The sequence below is a fragment of the Equus caballus genome, chromosome 1 (assembly GCF_041296265.1).
Source record: "Equus caballus isolate H_3958 breed thoroughbred chromosome 1, TB-T2T, whole genome shotgun sequence".
NCBI classification, from domain to species: domain Eukaryota; kingdom Metazoa; phylum Chordata; class Mammalia; order Perissodactyla; family Equidae; genus Equus; species Equus caballus.
Window position 1 is genome coordinate 122418470 of NC_091684.1, and position 23515 is coordinate 122441984.

The 23515-nt window shown below is 35.2% G+C and overlaps 1 protein-coding gene and 1 long non-coding RNA gene across 13 annotated transcripts in view; one reads left to right on the plus strand and one right to left on the minus strand.

Annotated features, from left to right (window-relative positions):
• The window catches only part of LOC111775586 (uncharacterized), a 204911-nt gene that overhangs the window by 166295 nt on the left and 15101 nt on the right, over window positions 1-23515 (plus strand). The gene's annotated exons all lie outside the window — the stretch shown is intronic.
• Window positions 4515-23515, minus strand: part of UBE3A (ubiquitin protein ligase E3A) — a 95370-nt gene continuing 76369 nt past the window's right edge. For all 12 annotated transcript variants that reach the window (XM_001917171.6, XM_070268606.1, XM_023651973.2 and 9 more), the window contains 4 exons: window positions 22599-22754; window positions 22427-22500; window positions 7731-7874; window positions 4515-6479 (listed from right to left, as the gene is read on the minus strand). In XM_001917171.6, the coding sequence (XP_001917206.3) occupies window positions 6359-6479; window positions 7731-7874; window positions 22427-22500; window positions 22599-22754 (495 nt within the window). In that variant the 3' untranslated portion in view covers window positions 4515-6358. The remainder of the gene's footprint in view (window positions 6480-7730; window positions 7875-22426; window positions 22501-22598; window positions 22755-23515) is intronic.

The window sequence follows — 23515 nt, forward strand, 5'->3', positions numbered from 1 at the left end:
GGAACTAAGATGGTTCATGGGTAAATAATAGTCTTTTTAACAACTGGTGCTTGGACAACTGGATTTTCACGTGCCAAAGAATGAAGCTGAACTCCTACAATGCCTCATATGCAAAAAATGGATCAAAGATCTAAATATAACAGCTAAAACTAACACGCAAAAGAAAACAGTTGTAAATCTTTGCGACTTGGATTAGGCAAGGGTTTCTTAGATATGACACCAAAAGTACAAGCAACAAAAGAATAAACAGATAATCTGGACATCACCAAAATTAAAAACGTTTGTACTTCAAAGGACATCATCAAGAAAGTGAAAATACTACCTAAAGAATGGGAGAAAATATTTGTAAATAATTGGTCTGGTAAGGGACTTGCATCCAGAATAAAGAACTTAATAGAAAGATACCCCAATTAAAAAAATGGGCCAAGGATCTGAATAGACATTTCTTCAAAGATGAACAAATGGCCCCAAAGCTCATGAAAAGATGCTTAATATCATTAGTATTAGGGAAATGCAAATCAAAACCATGAGATGCCACTTCACACCCACTAGGATAGCTGGAATTAAAATAAGTGTTGGCTAGAAGGTAGAGAAACTGGAACTCTCACACATTGCTGGTGGGAATGTACAATAGTGCAGCCACTTTGGAAAACAGTTTGGCAGTTCCTTGAAAGGATTAGGCATATGACCCAGCAATTCCACTCCTATGTATGCAACCAAAAGAACTGAAAACTTATGTCCACACAAAAACATGTACACAAATGTTCATAATAGAATTTATAATAGCCAAAAGGCAGAAACAACACAAATATCCATAAAATGAAGAAAAATATGGCATATCGATATAATGAAATATTCAGTCATAAAAAGAAAAGTACTGATATATACTACAACACGGATACACCTTGAAAACATTCTTCTAAGTGAAAAAAAAAAGCCAGACACAAAAGCCTACATATTGTATGATTCCATTGATATGAAATGTCTCAAATAGGCAAATCTATAGACAGAAAGATAAGTGGTTGCCAGGGGCTTGGGGTGGGTGGTGGAGCAGAGAAGGAATAGACAGTTACTGCTAACGGGTACAGGCTTTTTGTTTTTTTGCAGTGATACAAATGCTCTGGAATTATATAATGGTGATGGTTGCACAATTTTATGGATATCCTAGAAGTCACTAATTTTAAATGAGTGAATTTTATGTGAATTACATCAGAATTATATATCTAAACCTATGTCTATATATCTTAATTAAAAAAACAAAGATAAGAAAAAGCACCACTCCTCCATTTTGAGGTGGATGAGGGTCAACTCTTGCAAAAGAAATCCTCATCACAAACATCTCCAACCTCTTAATGGACTCTCTTAACTGGCAAATGCTGGCAGAACCCACCTCACAGTGTCTCAGGATGTCTTGCACCATGTTTTCTAGCATCTATTATCTCAACTTCACTGAATCCTGACAAGCAGCAGTGAGGTAGGCTTGGATATTATAATCCAAGCTGAAGGTTGGGGAGGATCAGAACTGAGACCTAGAGTCATCCATCTCTGAAGGCGGCACCCTCAACCACTGTGCACTATATATTAGACATGCCCACCACATTTACTATGGTTTCCTGAAGACTGGATGATAGCTAGGATTATTATTCCATGTCCTGTTCAGCTGAACCTAAAAGTCCTGATTTGAGGTCGATTTGTAGCAATGGTTATGAGGTTCTGGCAAAACAAGCATTCACTGTGGTGAGTACTTTATTTAGTATAAAAATCACAGTATTTGGCAGAGAACTGCTCCTTGTTAGATGTGAGGGGTTGGCAACAGCAGGACGATGTAAGACACTTGCCCCCATCTCCAGTGGGAAAGGAGTGTGGCCACAGAAGACGGCTGCGCAGAGGCTTCTGGTTGCCAGAGAACATTCAAAGAGCAGGGCTGAAGTCACACAAAAATCTTGATCTAAAGGATTTTATTCTTTTCACCCTCCCCCTTTCCACACTTCCATTTGAAGTGACAGCCAGTGATTCTGGGGAGCCACTTCCTCAAGGAGCAAGTCCTTTAGCCACTATTCAAAAATTTTAAAATAAAAACTTTTAGAGGAGGGGGAGAGACAAGGAGACAGAGGCCATCTTTAATGAAGAAATAGGAAGCTTCATTCTACTGCATGCTGAGTTGTTTTCAATCCTTCATCAAGTGGTGACTCAGACAAGCTAGTGGAAAGATGGAGCTAAACCTCTACAAAGTCATTATGCAACTACATGGGAGAGGCACAAAGATAAAAAAAAAAGTCTTCCAGGAATCCGCTCACATTGTAGGTAACTATTATGAAAAGGAAAAAAAAAAAAAAACCCCACTGATTCTTCACTGTTCAAACAAGAAACATGCCCCACCATACTGTGTTACCATGTGGGTTGCTATGAGGTTACAGAGGCACTTTGGGGGTTGTTGAAGTCTTTATGGGTGAGATGCCTTTTGAAATTTGGTCTTGAAGGGTATTTGAGAAAAAGGAAATAATTAAGCAAAAGTGGAGATGAGTGACGACGCAGGGAGAAGTGCCTGTAATACACAGCAAAATTGGAAATGTGGGTGAGGCCCACTCTACAGGAGGGTTTTGGCTGCTAGGCTTGGAGATTTATTCAAAGGAAAACAAGTTTTGAAGTAGAAGATATTTAAATCAGCAAAACTGTGTTTTACCAGAATGAAATAAAAATTACAAGAGGAGGTAGGAGATTAGAGTCACAGAGATAACTTAGGAGAGGCTACTACTAAGAGTGTCTAGGCCAATCAGAGGATCAGGGGCTGATGGGAAGTACGAGGGAGGAATGACTGGAGAGATTCAAGGGGAAAAAATTGATACAAGCTGTGACAATTGAGGGATGAGGGATTTCAATGACTGGGTTTAATGCCATACCTTTAAGAAAAAACAAAACCCAGTACAGACACAAGATGAAGGGTTTCGTTCTTAGGTATATTGACTTTGAGGTACCTCAAAGATATCCTGGGGACAGAGCCTGAGTAGAAGATACAGAGTTGGAGAAGAATCCTCAGGAGTGGTTGAACAGAGAGAATTGAGTAAGTACAGACAAGAACTTTAAGCAGAATTATAGTAGTATCCATCCAACCCAAAAAGGAAGCAGAGTAGCAGCCGAACTAAGTTCAAGGTATTGTCAAGGTTGAAGAGTTCTTACGGGCAATGAGGAGGATGTGTATCCTTCAGGAGAGCATTTTCAGTGGCACAGCAATGGATCAGCAGCATTTCTCAGAGTGAGACATCTTCATCAAAATCTTCTTGCAGTGGTTAACAAATGCCAACCCTCTGGATTTCAACAAGGAAGGGGTGAAAGCCTGGGGAATCTGCACTTCTAACACTGTCTATCTTCCGCCAAAAATTCTTTATGGACTGACACTATGGGTAAAAAAAAAGACGAGAGAAGGAGCAAATGGAAGCTGTTTGAATTCTTTGGTGGTTCAGGGAAGAGACAGGAAGGGTAGAGATGGTTCATAGAGGTTGGTGGAAGTTGGAATATATTCTACATATATTTATGGCAAGCAGGTAAAGGGATCAAGACTACAGATAGAGTAGCCTTGGAAAGACACTCCTTCCTCTGATAGTTTGATGAAATTCTTGAGAAAACCCTTAAAGGGGACCTGGAATACCAGCACAGTCGTGTTTTTACGTGAACAGGGAGTGATGTTGCCAGGTTACAATCATCTATCCTTTATAGTAAGATATATGTGCCAAGGGAGGAATGAATAACACCAGCTAGTTCTGTCTGAAGCCTCATTTTCAAGTTTCTTTTTGATATGTATCACCCTACATAGGTATGTATCCTAAAATAAAGCTAGGGAAGTTGTAATTGGATTTTACCACACAATTAAGCACAGCTCAGGAACGTAGTATATAGGGTCAGGAAATCTAAATCATTTGCTGAAGCTGCCAGGATCCAGAAAAGTTTGGCTGTAGGCTGCATTTTTACATTATATGATTGAAATTTTCTATAATAATAAAATGTAAAAGACAGCTTATATTTCATTTAGAAAGCCAATTATTTTAGTTTATGGTTCATTTTTTCCTCCCAGAGCTTCCTGCAGACTGTGGGCTGATTCAGAGAAAACCAAAATATGTGAGAGTATCTGAGCAAAAAAGTACCTTTATGACATGACACTTGGGGTAGAGGGAGTACCCACTATAGTCAAAATTTTTATTGCTTTCCTCTTCCTTAAGATATTGTCCAGTGACATTCTAGTATACAGTAATGAAAAGGGAAGTGGTAACATGCCCAGGATAATTAATTACTACGCAAGTGAGAACAGCTAGTCTGGACAACCAATGACTTTTTTCTCTTCAAATATTTTTAAGGGTAGATTTATTTTCAACTGTTTGTTAAAAGTCTATCTGATGTGAATTCTATATGTGATAACCTATACTCAATTACCATTCAAAAATTTCATACAGATATGTTATTACAATTTTAGAACTTCAATACTGTAGTGATAATAAAACTTGAGAACTGAAGAGCACAAATTTCTTCACGAATTTATTATATAAAATGCCCCCGAGTATTTGATTTCTCTTCTCACTTTCATTTTACACAAGAAGCACATGGATGAGAGGCCCTTTAAGATGACTGTAGTAGCATAAGGGTCCCTTGCCATCAAGGTAGTGTACATACCTTAACAGTGTTCTAAAGGCTGGCCCAGAAAAAACTCATATTACCATATCACAATATGGAAAGCATTGTCTTCTTTATCCACTAAATTATGGTGAAATATGTCACTGTTTTATTTAAGCATTATGGTACATAACAATTCTGTCTCAATTACTAAAGGAATTAAAATAATCCTGAAAGACATCCTTTTTCCCCTCCAATGATTTGAAAGCTGTATTGTTCCTGCCAATTTCAAACAAATCATCACATTGATCTGTCATAGTCAGTTAAAACAATCATCAAGGCACAAGCTCAGCACATTAGCTGTAGCTTGTAGTAAAAGGATATATCAATATGTCTCTCCTTAAAAATACATAATCCTTTTATTTTATATTGCAATAAGAGAAATTAACATCACAGACACAGAAGACTAGAAAGGGGAAACTACTACTTCTGAATGTCCAGTAATTTAAACCTATTTGTACTTTTCCAGAGTACATGAAAGCAATATTTAACACTTTTTTTTGAAGTAAAATTTAATCTTTGGGGATATACAATGTAAATAGGACTTAAAAGTAATAGTTCCATTCATTTCCAGGTTTGCTTACTGTATCATTAAGTAAAACAAGGCACAGTAGCCATTTTTCCATTATATTGCAACACTGATCATGTGCCTTGATAAAATGGCAGATTAGACAAGATGATGGCAACATGAAGGGAAGACTTTGGATTGTCTATTTAAAATGTAGCTAATAAGTAATTAATAAAAAACTTATTTTAAGTGCACTTTCACATGCTTTGTGTTTATAATAAACAAACTTCCTAACTTTCTTGCAATACGCTTGACTACCATTTCTTTTGGCCAAATGCACTTTTCCCCAGTAAACTTAAAACAACAACAAGAACAAGAACAAGAACAAGAACAAGAACAAAAAAAATCCCTGTCCTTTCATATACTAAGAAAGAGGACTGGCTACTGAAACAGTTCGTTGCAAGACACATGAAGACGACATACTGTGACATGAGCTGTTTTTAATCTGTTGTGCTGTTACTAAAGGAAAGTTCTGAGGGCTGCAGTTAAACATTCCACATTCTCCCTTCCATCTTTATTGATTTCAAGATTTTGCACAGAAAACTCTTTGGGGACTAGAACAGCAGCAATTGCATCACACTGTTTTCAAGACTTCAAGTTTCAAAAGCAAATTGTTTTAAAAAAAAAATACAGTTCCTGATTTGAGTTAGATACAGGGACAAAAAATAGCACATACTTGAAGGTTACATGGTCTACAAATGGTGGCAATATTTTCCTTGGGAGAGTAGTTTTGTTGGTATATATTTTTTTAAATACTCAAAAAGGCTCAACCTCAAGCAGTAATAAACACAAGCAAAAGTGATTTAACCCTTAAAATAAATATTCAGAAAAACCTCTCTGTACATACAAGTGAAAGAATACGTAACACTTTCACGCAAAAAAAAATAATAATAATAAAGGATTTGTTCATATAAGTAGCTGAAATCTGCTGTTCCAGCCCACATATCCCCAATAAAGAAGGGAGGCACAGACATAGGTGACTACTGTGGTTCACTATCTTACAGCCTTTTTGTACTGGGACACTATCACCACCAATTTTATCCCTCTTGTTATATTTATTAAAATTTTAAATTTTCTTTTCCGTTTCTTTTCCCTTTTTTTCTTTTTTCATTTTTTTTCCACTTTTTTTTACAGCATGCCAAATCCTTTGGCATAAGTGATGGCCTTCAACAATCTCTCTTTAAGTTTTTCTTTGCTTGAATATTCCGGAAGTAAAAGGACATTAAAGCAAGTATGAGATGTCGGTAACCTAAATAGAGAGAAAGGGGAAAAACAGGAAAATAAGTCATGGGAAATACATTCAGTATTAAATGATTCTACTTTTAGATGGTAAATATAGTTGAGATGGTTTGCAATATAGACTACACATTAATGCAAGTCATAAACTTTTTGCTTTCATCATGCAACAACCAAGTATCAATTTGTGTTTATGTTTTAAGTCACTCAATGCTAATGACGATGATCAATGATGATAACATATTGCAACCACCGAGTTATTACTACATACCAGATATTGTTTAGGTACTTAACCCTTAGAGTTCATTTAACTAAATCTTCTCATAATAAACCTACAGAGTGGGTATCAGTATCCCCACTATAGAGGTGTACTCTTTGATGCTGCTGAGAAATATTTCTGGCAATACGACTATGTAAATTATTCCATAAATATAAATAAATTTACATTAATACATTATATGTCAGATAATGTAGAAGACTAACAGAAATGTTTCTATGCATTTAAACCAATAAATATAGGCATACCTTGGAGATTATTGCAGGTTCAGTTCCAGACCACAGCAATAAAGTGAACATTGCAATAAAGCGAGTAACACAAATATTTTGGTTTCCCAGTGCATTAAACAATTATTTATACTGTAGTCTATAAAGTATACACTAGCATTATGTCTAAAAAGCATCAACGTACATATCTTAGTTAAAAAATACTTATCAGCGAGTCATAATGTTTTTGCTGGAGGGTCCTGCCTTTAATTTGTTAAAAAAAAAACAAACAAAAAAACCCCACAGTATATGTGGACTGCAATAAAATAAGCTATGCCTGTATGCTAGTGCTCATGTACGGTCCCTACTCACCAAATAAGTTAACTTATACAATAGAGAGAGAACAAAATTAGTCAAAGATTATGAAATTGAGGATTCTGGCATAATCTAGTGCTGAACAGACAGTCTGAGCCTCAATTTAACTACTCTAAATAGATTACATAATATGGCTTTCAATTAAAAAATTCTGAACCAAAAACTGAATGAATCACACCGATTTGCAAAGTTCCAAATCAAGTAAATCCTATAATAATTTTTCACGAGGCCAGTGTTTAAAAATTTCCTCAAATAATATTAACAAAATATTCTGTGAACTAATTTTGCATATGATTTGGAGATTTCTATATAAAATTATAAAAGTGCTCAGAAGCTACTTTACGGTCCACACGTGTGAGATACAGAATGCAAGGTTTGCGGTATGTAGTCACAATTTAGTAATTACCTTTCTGTATCTGGGCCGTTTTTGGCTATAATCATCTTTAATTTTCCTAGTCCGCCTACAGGTGCTCGGTCTGTGCCCGTTGTAAACTGCAAGAAGAGTCTTTTCTGCTCATCTGTAAACGAATGAACAATTTCCCAGAACTCCCTAATGAGAAAAAATATAATCCTGACTTTAGTTTGGCATTCGTTACAACCAGCACTAACATAAGCATATGACTTGTATTAAAACCATATTAAGAGACAACTTACAAGTTAATATCAGGAACCCTAAAGATTGATTCCTGGTGATCTAGGATATAGGAATTCCACTTAAGCAAATTTATCTTAAGGAAACAGTTTTAAAAACATCAAAGTTTATGTTCATCACTGTATTATTTATAAAAGTAAAAACTGGTAAACCTAAAGTGTCCAACAATAGGAAATAATTATGTAAACTATGGCATATTCACAATACATAATCAGTAACAAACAAAAGACAAAATTCAAAGCCAAAATCCCATGCACTGAAAATGACTGAAAGAAAATAATCTGAAAAAATTAACTCCAGATGTCTTCAGGTATATGTTTTACTTCCTTATTCTCTCAGTCTACTCATTCCTGATTTAACTTTGGGAGAAAAGGTGATACAGATAAGGACAAAAGAAAAACGAACAAACAAACAACTTACACATCTAATAGCAGTAATACAAAAATATACAATTTTTATACAAACTGGAACACTTTTACCAATAGTGTGTGCTGTAAAATGGGGAATGGGGGATTATACTGATATTTCTGCCATACAGAGTTATCTCAATGAATTTATCCCTAGAATTCCTAAAACCTATGTGATAAAAGTCATGTTACAATGTTGCTTGTTATACTCACTCTAAAAACAAAATGCAAGCTCATTAAGAACAATTTTGGCATGCTTCTTTGAATAATCAGGTACGCCTTATTTTAACATATACACTCAGCTAAAAAATTTGAAGATTTTAGAAAAACAAAAAAAAAGAAGAACGTTTAATTGGTGAAATAATGTATTTCAATATTTATTTGAAAAGTTCTTTCCAGAACCTTGTCAGAGAACATCATACTTCCCACATCCATAATTAAAATTCTAGCTTTTGATATTCTAGTATTCCAGTATATAATTTCTATTACCAAAATGCTGGCATTTTTGTTGGTGCAATGCCATTATTTCTGACAAGGGTTAGCAGCTTTATTAGACTTCTTGGCTCTATCCAGTGTCTCGCTACTTCCCTTGCCTGACACTCTAACATCCTCCTCACCCCTAAGTTTCTGCAAACCTACCACTCACCTAGAGGAAATGATAAAGAAATACAACAGGAATCTGGACATGGAATTTGCAGGCACATTTCTCAGGAAGGAAAGAAATCATACAGTTTAGGTAATTCTTTTGGGTGGCTGGCAAGAGAAAAAAGGAAGTCTGCTGTAGCCAGAGCCCTCTGTCAGGGCAGAAAAGCTGCCCTACAATGGGTGATAATCAAACCTTCTCACACTGCAGAAGTGCTCTGAAACCTAAGTGAACCAGGCACACCTGAAGAGAAAGATGCAGGGTGCCCTTGAGTGGAGGAGACAGACCCTGATGGAAGTAGCAGACCAGGAGTGGTCACTCTGACCAGTCTGGCTCTATTATTTAGGAGCTATTTCTTTGGTTCTCTTTAAAAAAAAACTAGAACTTAAAATATTGGGGTTACTATCAGTTTATATAATGAAAACAATTACTCAACAAAATTCTTCTCTTCCTCTAAGTGTTATGTTCTACAACAAGAATTAAGAATACAACTACTTAGAAAACTGAAAATAAAAAAAAAAAGCTTCTTTGTTCCAACATAAAAGTGGTAGCTGCATGGATCACATCCCATTCACATCTCCCAAAACCTAACCAGATCAAAAAGGAAAGAAAATCCAATAAAAATACCCATAACCTATGCCTAGATTAAACTAGCAGCAAACTCCAAGTGACATGTAATCTGGAGTATGAATAACTAAGCCCACACTAGCAGAGTCCAGCAGGAGTATGTGGAAGAACGAAGTGTGAAGAATAACATGGGTTAGGGTTCACTCCAGGAGGGGAGAGGCACCCAAGAGTGAACTACCAAGGGCAGGTAAGGGCACTGGCAACAGGTGGCTAAAAGGAAGGGCCTTGGAAAGTACCTGGGACCAGAAATGGCAGTCTCAAGAAGGCACCATGTCTGGAAGAGATGGGGGGCACCTTGGGAGGCAGGGGTGTCCCTTGAAAGTAACTTCTGGTTGTAAAGGGATAGAAGCACCTGATGAAAAAAGGCCCTGATTAAACAAGATGGAATTGAAGAATCAGAAGGAGCTGGGCCAAATAACCATATATCAAAGAAACTACCATTGCCACAGCAAAAGAAGACCTTCTATGGAGAGATCACTAAAGCCACCAAACTCCTCCTCACTCTCCCATGAGATCTACTAACAGCAGGTCCAGAAAAATCCAACATATACAAACATAAATGAGAAAAACAGAATTCCAAAATCCAAATAATTATAAAACAAGTCCAGCAAATACATGAGAAACCAAACTTTCTGGCAGAAAAAAAGTACATCTGAAAAATCCAGTTGTGAAGAATGGGAAATCTGTGACATTCACATTCCAATATGAAGGGAAAATGCAACAACAGATGAGAAAGAACACCATTAATCAGAAATACAAAACTCAGAGAGAGATGGACAAATCTGAATTAGAAATGAGAATACTCAAAAATACTCAAGAAATATACAAAATGAACTTCGAAATAAAGACTAATTTACAAGGTGACCAAAGGACAAGCAAAATGACCATAATTTCTACTAGGGACACGGAAGTCAGAAACAAAAAAGCAAGAAAACAAATTAAAAAAAAAAACTAAAGAAATGCACACCAAAGCAGAATACAGGAAAAGAACAATATTTAACTACATGAACATAAAAGCTTTCACTTGGAAAAACACCCTGTCAGCAAAATCAAAAACAAATGACGAACTAGGAAAAAAATATTTGAAAATTTATCAACGTTAAACTGCGAATCTCCCTAACACAGAGTTTCTAAAAATGAAGAAAATGACCAATAACTGGGCAGGAAAATGAACAAGACTATAAAAAAATACAAATAGCTCTTAAGTACAAGAAAAGATGCCCACTCTCATTCATAATGAGGAAAACACAAATTATAACTACACTGAAATATCGTTTCTCAACTAGCTGATAAACATCCTAGTTTAACAACACTTTGGGTTGGGTAATTGTAGGTGTATACTCTTATATACTGCTGGTGGGAGTGCAAAATGTTACAATTTCTGTGAAGGAGAATAGCAAAATTACATATGCATGTAGTGGCATTTAATACAACAATGCCACTTTCAGCAATTTACTTTAATGATACCCTTACATATGTACGGAATAATCCATGCATCTGATGATTCACTGTTACATCACTTCTAATAGTAAAAGGTTAGAAACAACCACTATGTCCATGAACATTAATAATCTATGCTGCAGGGGCCAGCCCTGTGGCCGAGTGGTGAAGATCGCACGCTCCGCTGCAGCGGCCCAGGGTTTCACCAGTTTGGATCCTGGGTGCGGATATGGCACTGCTCGTTGGGCCACGTTAAGGCGGTGTCCCACCACATGCCACAACTAGAACGATCTGCAACTAAGATATACAACTATGTACCAGGGGGATTTGGGGAGATAAAGCAGAGAAATAAAAAGATTGGCAACAGTTGTTAGCTCAGGTGCCAATCTTTAAAAAAAAAAAAAAAATCTACGCTGCAGCCACACAATCTGACAGTATTCAGCCATACAAAAAAATGTGGGCACTATCTCTGTATTGATATGGGGTGATTTCTAGTATATACTGGGAAAAATTTCTTCCTAGCTCTGTCCCCTGAAAAACACCTGCAAGCAATAACATTTAATTAAAAAGGTCATCTCTTGTACCCAATATTCACTTCTAAATGCCATTCCCCAATAATTTCTTGCAAAAATGGCTTATTTCACACCTAGGGTTAAGAATGTTGAAGGTGAGCTAAAAATTTCAAAATTTAATGGGGTCATGCTAAAAATACACAAAGACTAAGTAATTTGAACATCATTAAGACCAATGACTGTGCAACACATTAAACATAAAAGCCGTATGTTCATAACATGATTCAGAAAAAGGCAAAAAACACTAAAAAGCCAAACAATTACCACTACTGAAATTATTACATTAACTCCTTACTCTGAAGTATTTAAATACATTTTATCATGCCTTTTCAGTAGAACTGTTTTTCAAAGTACCTAAATAGCACCCATTAAAAAGAAGAAAATGAATGGCACGTATAAAGAAAGAATGAACAGAAGAAGAAAATTATTTTCCAAATAACCAGTTTGCAACCCCCAGTGAAATAATGGATTCAGGTAAGGATACTAATGGATACTAAAATCAGGTGAAAGACAGATAAGGGGTTTTGGGAATATGATGGTGGCAGTGACACATTTTGTTTTTTGCTTTTTTTAAAAAAATCTTCCCAATCTCTCCCATAAAAACAGAGCTAATTGGATGGGAAAATTAAAGACCTACAGGGAATACCTATAACAAAACTAGGTGATAAGATATCCCCCATGAATCTTCGAATATAAGTGGATAGGAACAAACTACTGACATCTAGAAGAACTGGTTGGTTATCAGCACCAGTGAGTGAGGAAGCAGAGGGAAGACAAGTGGTTTCTTATAGCTTTGAGAACAAGGGAGCCTCAAAACCACTGACCTGCTGGAAAGCAGGGCCAGTTTGAGAATAGTAGTTAAAAGTTAAGAGGGAGTTCCACAAGATCCAATTTGCCGATGATTACAAGGGGATCATGATACAATAAGCTCTGGGCACTTAACACTCTTGACACCAAACTTCCCTTCCAAAATAAACCTTATACTGAGGAGAAACTGCTGGGAATAACATCCAAACTGACCAGATCAAGGATAGTAAAGGCAAAGGAAAATTAAATTAAGTGTGGTCAGGGAAGTAGAGAAGGCATTTCAGAAAGCACAAGATCATAGTTCTGATCATCCTACATAAACAAAACGCATGGAGACCTCCTGAAGCACGAAAAGCTGTCTTGGCCTATTTCTCCCTCTTGCAAGTATAGGAAAACTAGTTTCACTTTTAAAAAAATGAGCAACAGAAAAGAATTGCAGTCAAATACTAAACAAAGTTATTAATAGAGAGCAAGTACATGTGTACGAGAATGATGTCCCTATAGAGAATGAAAAAGAAAGTACACCAAAAGATTTGCTAACAAATGAAAATTATAAATGAATTTCAAATTGAGCTAAATATTTTTTTAAAACAATACTAGAAGCCATGAAAGAACAAGTAGATCAGAAATAGGGAATCTCAGAACAAAGGTAACAGAAGAAAAGGAAGATTTTGGAAGACACGACAGAACTAAGGAATAATGTGATATAAAAGAAAAAAAATCACATCAATATGAAGAAATGAAAACTAAACTAAAAGAACCACTAGTAGTATCGTAGTGAATTAAGCACTACGATAATACCACTGAAAGAGAACACAGAAGAAAAATCTTAAAAATCAAGAAGAAATGAAACCATGCCTGAAACTCTCCTTGCCAACCCAGAGATACAGTTGGCAGGGAACTGAATTCTGCCACAATTGGCCCTGTCCTGGAAAGTGCTCTCCTTCCTGCCAGAGCCTCAGAGTCTCTCCCAGCCCAGACACACTGAATGGCCAGGAATACCAGTAAGGGGGATCCTGCCACAACAGGCACAGGGCCCAGGAAGTGCTCTCCAGTCCCATGGGCCTGAAACACCACACAGCTCAGACTGGAGAAGTAACTCATTTTGCACCCCTTAAGCAATACCATCAGGGAGGAGAGGAAGCCTGAGTGAAATGAGATACATGAAGCAGACCTGAATAGCACCACAATGGCTCTGAAAATTAAATTTGTCACTGGAACCACAACCCACACAAAGTATGCCAGGACCTGCATGCTAAACTTGAACAGGATGACCATCTACTAAAAGAAAAAAATGTAAATAGGACCCAGAGTTTCCTAACATAAGAGCCAATATGTCCAGGATACAATCCAAAATCACCTGTCATACCAAAAACCAGGAAAATCACAATATGAAGGAAAGAAAATCAACTGACATTAACACTGGGACAAATAAGACGTTGAAATTATATGATAAGGATTTTAATGCAGTCATCAGAAAAGTGATTCCACAAGCAATTACAAGTTCTATTGTTTCACAAATGAAACAACAGAAAATCTCAACAAAGAAATAGAAGTTACAATTAAAAAAAGACAAACAGAAACTATAGAGGTGAAAAACACAATAAAAGAAAAATACTGGGTGGTCTCAAGTAGAGTGAAGATGAAAGAAGATAAAAATCTGAACAAAAGAGAGAAAACAGACTGAAAAATAGAAATGAACAGAGCCTCAGGTACACGTGGAACAACGGCAAATGACTGAACACTGGTATCATTAGAGGCCCAGAAAGAGAAAAGAGAGAGTGGGGTTGAAAAGGTATTTGAAGAAATGATGGCTGAAAACTTTCCAAGTTTTGTAAAAGATACAAACTCACAGTTTCAAGAAGCTGAACAAACCCCAAAAAGCATAAACAAAACTATTCTTCAAGAATAAAAGGAAAATAAAGTCATTCTCAGACAAAGGATAAGTAGAAGAATTTGTCATTAGCAGACTTGTCTTTGAAGACTGACTGAAGGAAAAAGATAGACTCTTTAAGTAAATGGAAGGAAGAATGGAAATAGCAGAAATATAGGTTCATATAATAGACTACCCTTCTCCTCACTAGTTCTATAAATCCTATTTGGTGACTGATATGAAAATTATAACAGCATTAATATGCAAGACAATGACATATAAAAGTGGAGAAAGTAAGAGACCCAAAGGAAAAGGTTTCCACACTTCACTGGAAGAGATGTTGATACCAGTATCACATATGTGTAATGTAATACAAACAGCATTCATGAAGAACACTAAAGAATACACACAAAAGAGAGTATGAAAACTGAATCAGAAAGGAATCCTAACATATGTTCAAGTAACTAAGTAACCCAAGGAAGGCAAAAAAATAGAAACAAGAAACCATAAAGAGGAAAGAAACAGAAAATAAATAAAATGGCAGACTTAAGCCCTCACATATCAACAATTACCTTAAACATAAATAGTCTAAATATATCAATTAAAAGGTAAAGATTGACAGAGTGAATGAAAAAAGAATATGACTCAACTCTATCCTATTTAGAAGAAACTCAGTTCAAATTCAGCAACATGGAGAGGTTGAAAGTAAAACAGAAAAAGATGTATCACGCAAACATAAAAAAACCCAAACAGGAATGATTATATTCATATCAGGTTCAGAGCAAAGAAAATTACAAGATGGACCTTATATAATGATAAAAGGATCAATCCACCAAGAGACATAAGGATTCTAAATGGGTATGCACCAAATGACAGAGCCTCAAAATACATGAAGCAAAACCTGACAGCAATAAAAGGAAAAAGAGACAAATACCAGAAACAGATCTACACAAATATGTTCAACTTTGACATATGTGAAAAAGTAATTCAATCAAGGAAGGACAGAGCAGATATCAAGAATATGCAAAGAACTCTCAAACTCAACAGTAAAAAAAAAAAACTGCACTCTTGGCATTTATCCCAGAGAAATGAAAACTTATGTTTTACTAAAAAACTACATGATTTTTCATAGCAATTTTATTCATAGTAGCCCCAAACTGGAAAAAACCTTGGAGTCTTTCAACAGGCAATGGAAAAAAAGAATGTCGTAAATCCGTATCAAGAAATAATACTCAGCAATAAAAAGGAACAAACTATCAAGGCTGGCCCACTGGTGTAGAGGTTAAGTTTGTGTGCTCCCCTACAGCGGCCTGGGGTTCGTGGGTTTGGATCCTGGGTGCGGACCTACGAACCACTCAACAAGCCATGCTGTGGTGGCATCTCATATACAAAATGGAGGAAAACTGGCACAGATGTTAGCTCAGGGATGATCTTCCTCACCAAACAAACAAAAAGGGAACAAACTATTGATACATGCAAAAATTTGGACTCTCAAGGGAACCAGGCTGAGTAAAAAAAATCAATCCCAAAAGGAGACATACTGTGTATATGATTCCTTTATCTAACATTCTTGAAAATGACAAAAATGAAAGAAACAGAGAACAGATTAGTGGTTGTCAGGGGTTAGAGACTGGAGTGGGAGTAGGGTGGAAATGTGGGTGTGGCTCTAAAAGGGCAATAGGAAGGATTCTTGTGGTAAGAGAACTTTTCTGTATCTTGACTATATCCTAGTTGTGATATTGTACTAATGTTTTGCAAAAAAATTATCTCTGAGGGAAATGGGGAAAGTATATACAGGGTCTCTCTATATTATTTTTCATAACTGCATGCAATTCCACAATTACCTCAAAATAAAAAGTTCAATTTAAAAAAAAGTGTTAAAGAGGATTAATATCAGATAAGTAGATTTTGGAGGAAAGAAAATTAGTAGAGACAAAAAGGCACATCACATAACGATAAAAGGATCAATCCACCAAAAAGATATACTGGAGCTCTAAGTGCATGCACCAAACAAAAGATCTTCAAAGTACACAAAGCCAAAATTGGTAAGAGCTGAAAGGACAAACAGATAAATCCACCACTTAGAGCATTCAACACTCCTCTCTGAGCAACTGATAGAACCACTAGTCAGAAAATCAGCAAAATCATCAACCAACAGGATCTAAATTGACATTTATAGAACACTCTGCCGACCAACAGAGAATACACAGATTCGAAAGTTTTGAAGCCATGGAGACTAAGTTTTCTAATCTTAAAGAAATCAAACCAGAAATCAATAACAGAAGGAAAAAAACAGGAAAATATCCAAAAGTCCTGGAAATTAAACAACATTTAAATAAGGGTCAAAGACAAAGTCTCAAAATAAATTTTAAAAAATACATGGATATGAAGAAAAATGAAAGTACAACATATCAAAATATTTGGGATACAGCTAAAGGCTGAGAATAAAACTTAAAGCTTTAAATGCTTAGATTAGAAAAGAGGAAAGTTCCCAAATCAATAATCAGTGTTTCTACCCTTAATAAGCCAGAACGGGAACAGCAAAATAAGCCCAAAACAAAGAAGGAAATAATAAAAGAGCAGAAATCAATGAAACTGAAAACAGGAAAAGAAATTTTAAAAAAGTTGGCTCTTCAATATAATCAATAATTTTGACAAACCTCTCAGCAATACTGACTGGGAAACAGAAAACACAAACTACCACCATCATGAATAAAAAAGGGGATGATCAGTTCAGACCTGCAGACATCAAAAGGATAAAAAGGGAATATTATGAACTCCACACACACAAATTTGACAACTTAGATGAAATAAATCAACTCCTCGAATAACACAAACTACCACAACTCACCCAGTATGAAAGGTAATTTTAACAGTCCTATTACCATTAAAAAAATTAAAATTACAAACCTCCCCAAAAAGAAAATCTCCAGGCCCAGGTGATTTCACTGGAGAATTCTACCAAACATTTAAGGATTAATACCACTTTAACACAATCGCTTCCAGAGAGTATAACACTTCCCAACTCTTTTCATGAGGCCTTAATTACCCTGATGTTAAAACCAGAGCAAGACAATAAAAAATACGACATAACTGTAGACCAAGATCTCTCATGAACTTAAACACAAAAATCATCAACCAATTACGAAGTAGAATTCAACAATAAGCCAAATGGGGTTGAATCAGGTATGCATGGCTGGTTCAATATTGGAAAATTCATTAATGTGATGTGTCATATTAACAGGATAAAGAAAAATCATGATCACATCAACTGATGTAGAAAAAGCATCTGAGAAAATCCAAAAGCCCATTCATGATAAAACTCTCAGCAAAAGAGTATAGAGGGGAACCTCCTTGAATTCAGTGCACTAACTACACTAACATCAAGCATAATGGTTAAAGAATGAATGCTTTCTCCTAAATTTGGAACAAGGCAAGGTTTTCACTTTTACTACCCTTATTCAGCATAATGCTAAAAGTTCTAGCCAGCATAAGAAAGGAAAAAAGAAAGAAAAGGCATACAAATTTAAAAGGAAGAGATGCAACTGTCCCTATTTACAGATAACATGATTGCCTACAGAGAAAACTCCAGTAAGTCTACAAAAAAACTTCTAAAATAAGGTGAGTTCAACAAGGTCTGAGGATATAAGAACATCATGTAAAAATCAATCACATTTCTATATACTAACAAGAAACGTGGAAACTGAAAATAAAAATAAAATACCATTTATAATCACTCCAAAGAAAATCATATCCTTAGGTATAAATCAAACAAAACAAGAATAGGATCTGTATGCCAAAAATTACAAAATGCTCATGAAAGAAATCAAAGAAGATCTAAATAGAGAGCATTACTGTGTTCATAGATTACAAGGGTCAACATAGTAAAAATGTCAATTCTCCTCAATTCGATCTTAGTGTAATTCCTATCAAAACCTCAGCAAGGATTTTGTGGACACAGACAAGGTGAATATAAAATCTATATAGAAAAGCAAAGAGTAGCTAAAATAATTTGGAAAAGAAACTTTTCTTTTAAAATGGGAGTAAGCACTCTATCCGATGTTAATACTTATCACATACCTATGGCAATAAAGACATTGTGATACTGGCAGAAGGATGGACAGGCACACAGATCAATGTAAGGACAGAGAGAATTCAGAAATAAATTCACACAAACATTACCAACTTATTTTTGATAAAAGGGCAAAAAACAGCAAGGGAAAGATAAAAGATAGTCTTTTCAATAAGTTATATGGGAACAACCAGATAGCCATTGGCAAAAAAAGCGAATTTTTGACTTGAACTTCTCATATCATACAAAAGTTAACTCAAAATGGGCCACAGATTTCAAAGTAAAATGTAAAACTATGAAATTTTAGGGGAAAAAACAGAAGAAAATCTTCAGGGCCTATGGCTAGGTCAAGAGTTTCAGATTTGATATCAAACGTATGATCTATAAAAAGAAAAATCAGAGTTCATCAAATTTAAAAACTTGCTATGCAAAAGACTCTGTTAAGAAGATCAAAAGACTAGCTATAGAGTGGGCAAAAATATTTGCAAACCATATACCTCATAAAGGACTAGACTATATAAAGAACTCCAAATTCAACAGTAAAAAAACAGACATTTCAACAAAAACAATATACAGATGGCAAATAAGTACATGAAAAGATACTCCACATAACTGCTATCAGGGTAATTCTAATTAAACCACAACAAGATATCACAGCATGTCTAATAGAACGGATAAATGGATAAAATTAACAATTTCGGCACCACCAAATGTTGGCAATGATGGGGAGAAACAATCACTCATCACATTACACTCAGGGAAATGTAAAATGGCACAGCAACTCTGGAAAGTAGTTTTGGCAGTTTCTTAAAAAACTAAACAAGCACTTATATGACCTAGTGATTGCACTCTTGGGTATTTATCCCAGAGAAAAGAAAACTCATGTTCACATAAAAATGTGTGCCTAAATGTTCATAGCACCTTTATACTTAATAAGCAAAAACTGACAACTACCCAAGTGTCCTTCAACAGTTGAATGGTTAAACCAACTGTGGTACATCCATATCGTGGGATATTACACAGCAAGAAAAAGGAACAAACTGTCGGTATATGCAACAACTTTGATGGATTTCAAGCTGGGGGGGGGGTGTGAGTGTGGCTATAAAGGAATAATACAACAGAGTCTTCTGATGACAAAAAAGTTCTGTACTTTGATTATGGTAGTGGTTATGCAAATATATACATGTGATAAAGTGCACAGAACTATACACATGTGTGAAAAACTGATGAAATTTATGATCTACAGATTGTATCAATATCAATTTCCTGATCTTGATATTGTGCTATAGTTATGTAAGATGTTACCATTGTGAGAAAATGAATGAAGGGTACACTGGACCAACCTGTACTTAAAAAAATATTCCATTATAATTATTTCAAAATAAAATTTAAAAAAATAAACCAAAATCTTCCCAAAAGAAATCTCTAGGCCCAGATATCTCACCGGTGAATTCAATCAAATATTTAAGAAAAATATAATATCAATCTTACACAAATACTTCTGAAAATAAAGCAGGGTACTTTTTTGAACTCATTATATATAGCAAAACCTGATAAATGTGTACAAGAAAAAGAAATTACAGGTCAGTATTCCTCATGAATACACATAAAAACATTCTTAACAAAATGTTAGCAAAACAAATAGAACGATATATTTATAAACTAACAGACTACAGCTAAGTTAGGCTTATCTAGGAATGGTAGCCTGATATAACATTGAAAAATTCAATGGAATTAATCACATTAACTGGGGGTGAGAGGGATGGACGGATCAAATCTGAATCTGATCAAGCCTGTGAAACAGAAACTAGCAGTTAAAATTGCAGTTCCTGCCTCTCACCCCAAAAATGTAGACAGCATTTGAAAAGACATCTCTAAGTCTCCTAGCAGTCAAACAAATGAAGTCAGGGGGCCAGCTTCGCGGGCGAGTGGTTAAGTTCGCGCGCTCCACTGCGGTGGCCCAGGGTTCAGATCCTGGGCGCAGACATGGCACCGCCCGTCAGGCCATGTTGAGGCAGCGTCCCACAACCCACAACTAGAAGGACGTGCAACTAAGATACACAACTGTGTACAGGGGGGTTTGGGGAGATAAAGCAGGAAAAAAAAACAAAAAGATTGGCAACAGTTGTTAGCCCAGGTGCCAATCTAAAGAAGAAAAAAAAAACCAAAAAAAACAAATGAAGTCAGGGAGAGCTTTATCAGCAACTGGAAAACACATACACAAAAATCTGCATGTGACTCAACATTTTCACACTGTTTTTATCAATGCTAAACTTTTATTTAAAAGTATAAACGTTCATGTTTTAAATATAGGGTTATTTTTTTAATAATTTATTTTCATTTTATTATTGGTAAAAGTTTTAGTAGAACTATATTTTTATAATATTTAAAACTAAAATCAATTTTTCTAGTGGTGCTTTATATACTACTAAACGTTAGACTGCTAATTTTTAGTTGAAATGTATTAAACAGTTTCAAAGTTTTTCATTTCATTTTAATGAATTGTGAATACTTTATATGAAATAAATACCAACCAAATTACCAATATTGCCATTTTTCCCTGGTATTATAATCACTATTCTGAGTCTTAAACTTCCTACTAGCTGAAGACTCTATTTAATGAATTAATATTTTCATATTTATGTTGACAAAACTAAGAAGCTGAAATTTGTTTCAAAGTGTTTTAGAATATCATTAACTGTGAGAATGAGCTGGAAGCTACTATATCCCTGTCATTTCACATAGTGCTTATTAGCTTGCCCTTCAAACCATGTATTCACATGTTATCTTAAAATACGTATCATGTAGGAATTACCTTATTATATAACCTAGAAATAAAATTAAGACATTTATTTAAAAAATAGTTTTTCCATAAAAGAACTGCACAAGATAGTTTGAACTATTCTCAAAGAAACACTAAGATGCTACAAAGTCCTATTTGTGATCAATAATATCACTAATGGAGATACTACCCGGATCCTCTTTGTGACTCACAAGTGAGGTTTTTCCTATCATGTTATCTCAACCCTTTTATGGGTTGCCCTTGAAACTTCAAGTAAGTAGCAGAACAGTGGTTGCTAAGAGTAAATAAGTTCATGACTGCTGCTGGAAATGATGAATGGTGTACTAAAAAGAGGAGATACTAGCAATCTCCTATGAACCAGGATGAAGAACAATATAAACAGAACAAAAGAAAATAATGTAACATAAATAATATGAAATAACATATTGTTTATTTCTAGATACAGTTAGTATTTTCTGGTGTTCACATACTTCAGTCTTAGAGCAATAACCTTCAGAGACAACCTCCAAGAAGTTATTTGTTTGCATGCCTTCTCACCTCACACCTCTAGCTGGTGCCAAAAGGGCATCTTTGTCCCCTTTTATCAATCTCAGCAGGGGAGGAGGAAGCCTATGTCTTTCAGGATTGGATACACAGTACAGAAAAAGAGATAGTACAGTAGGCAAGGGCATCTGTTTGGAACCAGGTAAGACTGGGAATCTCTGCCTCTTTCTGTGAGAATCTGGGGCTCAGTGTCTTCATGTGTCAAAGACAAATACTAATATGTATCTTGGCATATTATCATATGGATTAAATAAAAGAAAGTAACATTTTACAGAAAAGGCACTTCATTTAGGGTAGGTCAGTAACAGTTCACAAACAGAGTTCAAAAGAAAGGAGAAATACTCAAATGTGGTAGTTCTATTTTCATCATCTTCTAACTAGCAGTAAACACACTGTAATCAAAATCTCTAAGAATATCAGATAATTTATACCCCAAATGCAGAAGAAAACGTGACTTACATAAAGCATTTCTTTCAGGAAATAAATCACAAGATTAACAATGAAAAGTGGTGATTATATTACAAAAGCGCTTCTAATTTTATAGCCTAAGAATTTGTGAGTTTGCTTATTTTGGAAATAACACCTAGAGACAAAGGTCTAAAGAATAAACCTCACACCCCCGTTTGTGAATTAAATCTTTCTTTTAAGAATTAATCACCTCACCTAATCAGAACCGAGTCCCTGGTATAGCCACCATCATATTCTGTCGTTTCTTCTAGTGCTTGGAAATCTAGATTCTGCAAATTCAAGCAAATATGTTTTAACATCTTCTATACCACACCATTACAAACAATAAATCCATACATGATACTTTCGCAGACACTTGCTTTCTTACCCGGCTTCCACATATAAGCAATTCAATTTCCTCTGGCCTGAATAAGTACTTTAAGGGAGATTCATTGGTTACCATATGAAAACCTCTCCGGAAAGCCTTGAACTGTTTTTCTACCGATTTATTGAGAATGTAGTCAGAATAGAGATTGACAAATTCCTGCAGAAAACATTAACCACAAGAACTTCTTATAATATGCTATATAAACAAAACACAACAAGCTACTAGGCTGCACAGCTTTTTTGTTTTTATTTTCCAAAAGAAAATACATTCAAGAATATTTTCAACAATTTAAACTTTACACACACAAAGGAAAATACCTTTAACAATTTCACAGGTCTCTGCAATAGCCAACATTAAACTGTAAAAAGGCCATGTAGATAAATTAATAATACATATAATCAATAATACAATATCAATTTTAATATCGGATTAAAGACTGAATATAAAAGCTGGGCTTCAACACAATTTTGAGGTTCTCTCAACTTGGTGTGCAAACACAGAGACATCTAAACCACATATACATCTATTTATAAAAGCTAACATTTTTAATAGAACACAATGTACTGGATTTGAGTAAACCAGGAAGTCTCATGTTTTCTATTCTAGAATATTTGGGAAGCTGCCTGCTATATCCAGTTCAACAAAAATGTTGGTGTTTTACTTGATACATAAGCTATTTTACCAAATCATAAAAGGAAAATGTACTTCAGTGAGTACAATATTTTATCAAAAATTATATTAATGTAAACATGTTTTTCAAAGGCTTATTATAATACTTATCATAATTTTCCTGTTATGCTCTGGGTTATTCCTCTCTCTTTCCAGATGCGTACTTTTTGAGTCAACAGAAAACACAAATCTGACTTAAAGAATATTTTTCAGAAGTGGATTTAAGTCACTTATATATGTGTGTACAT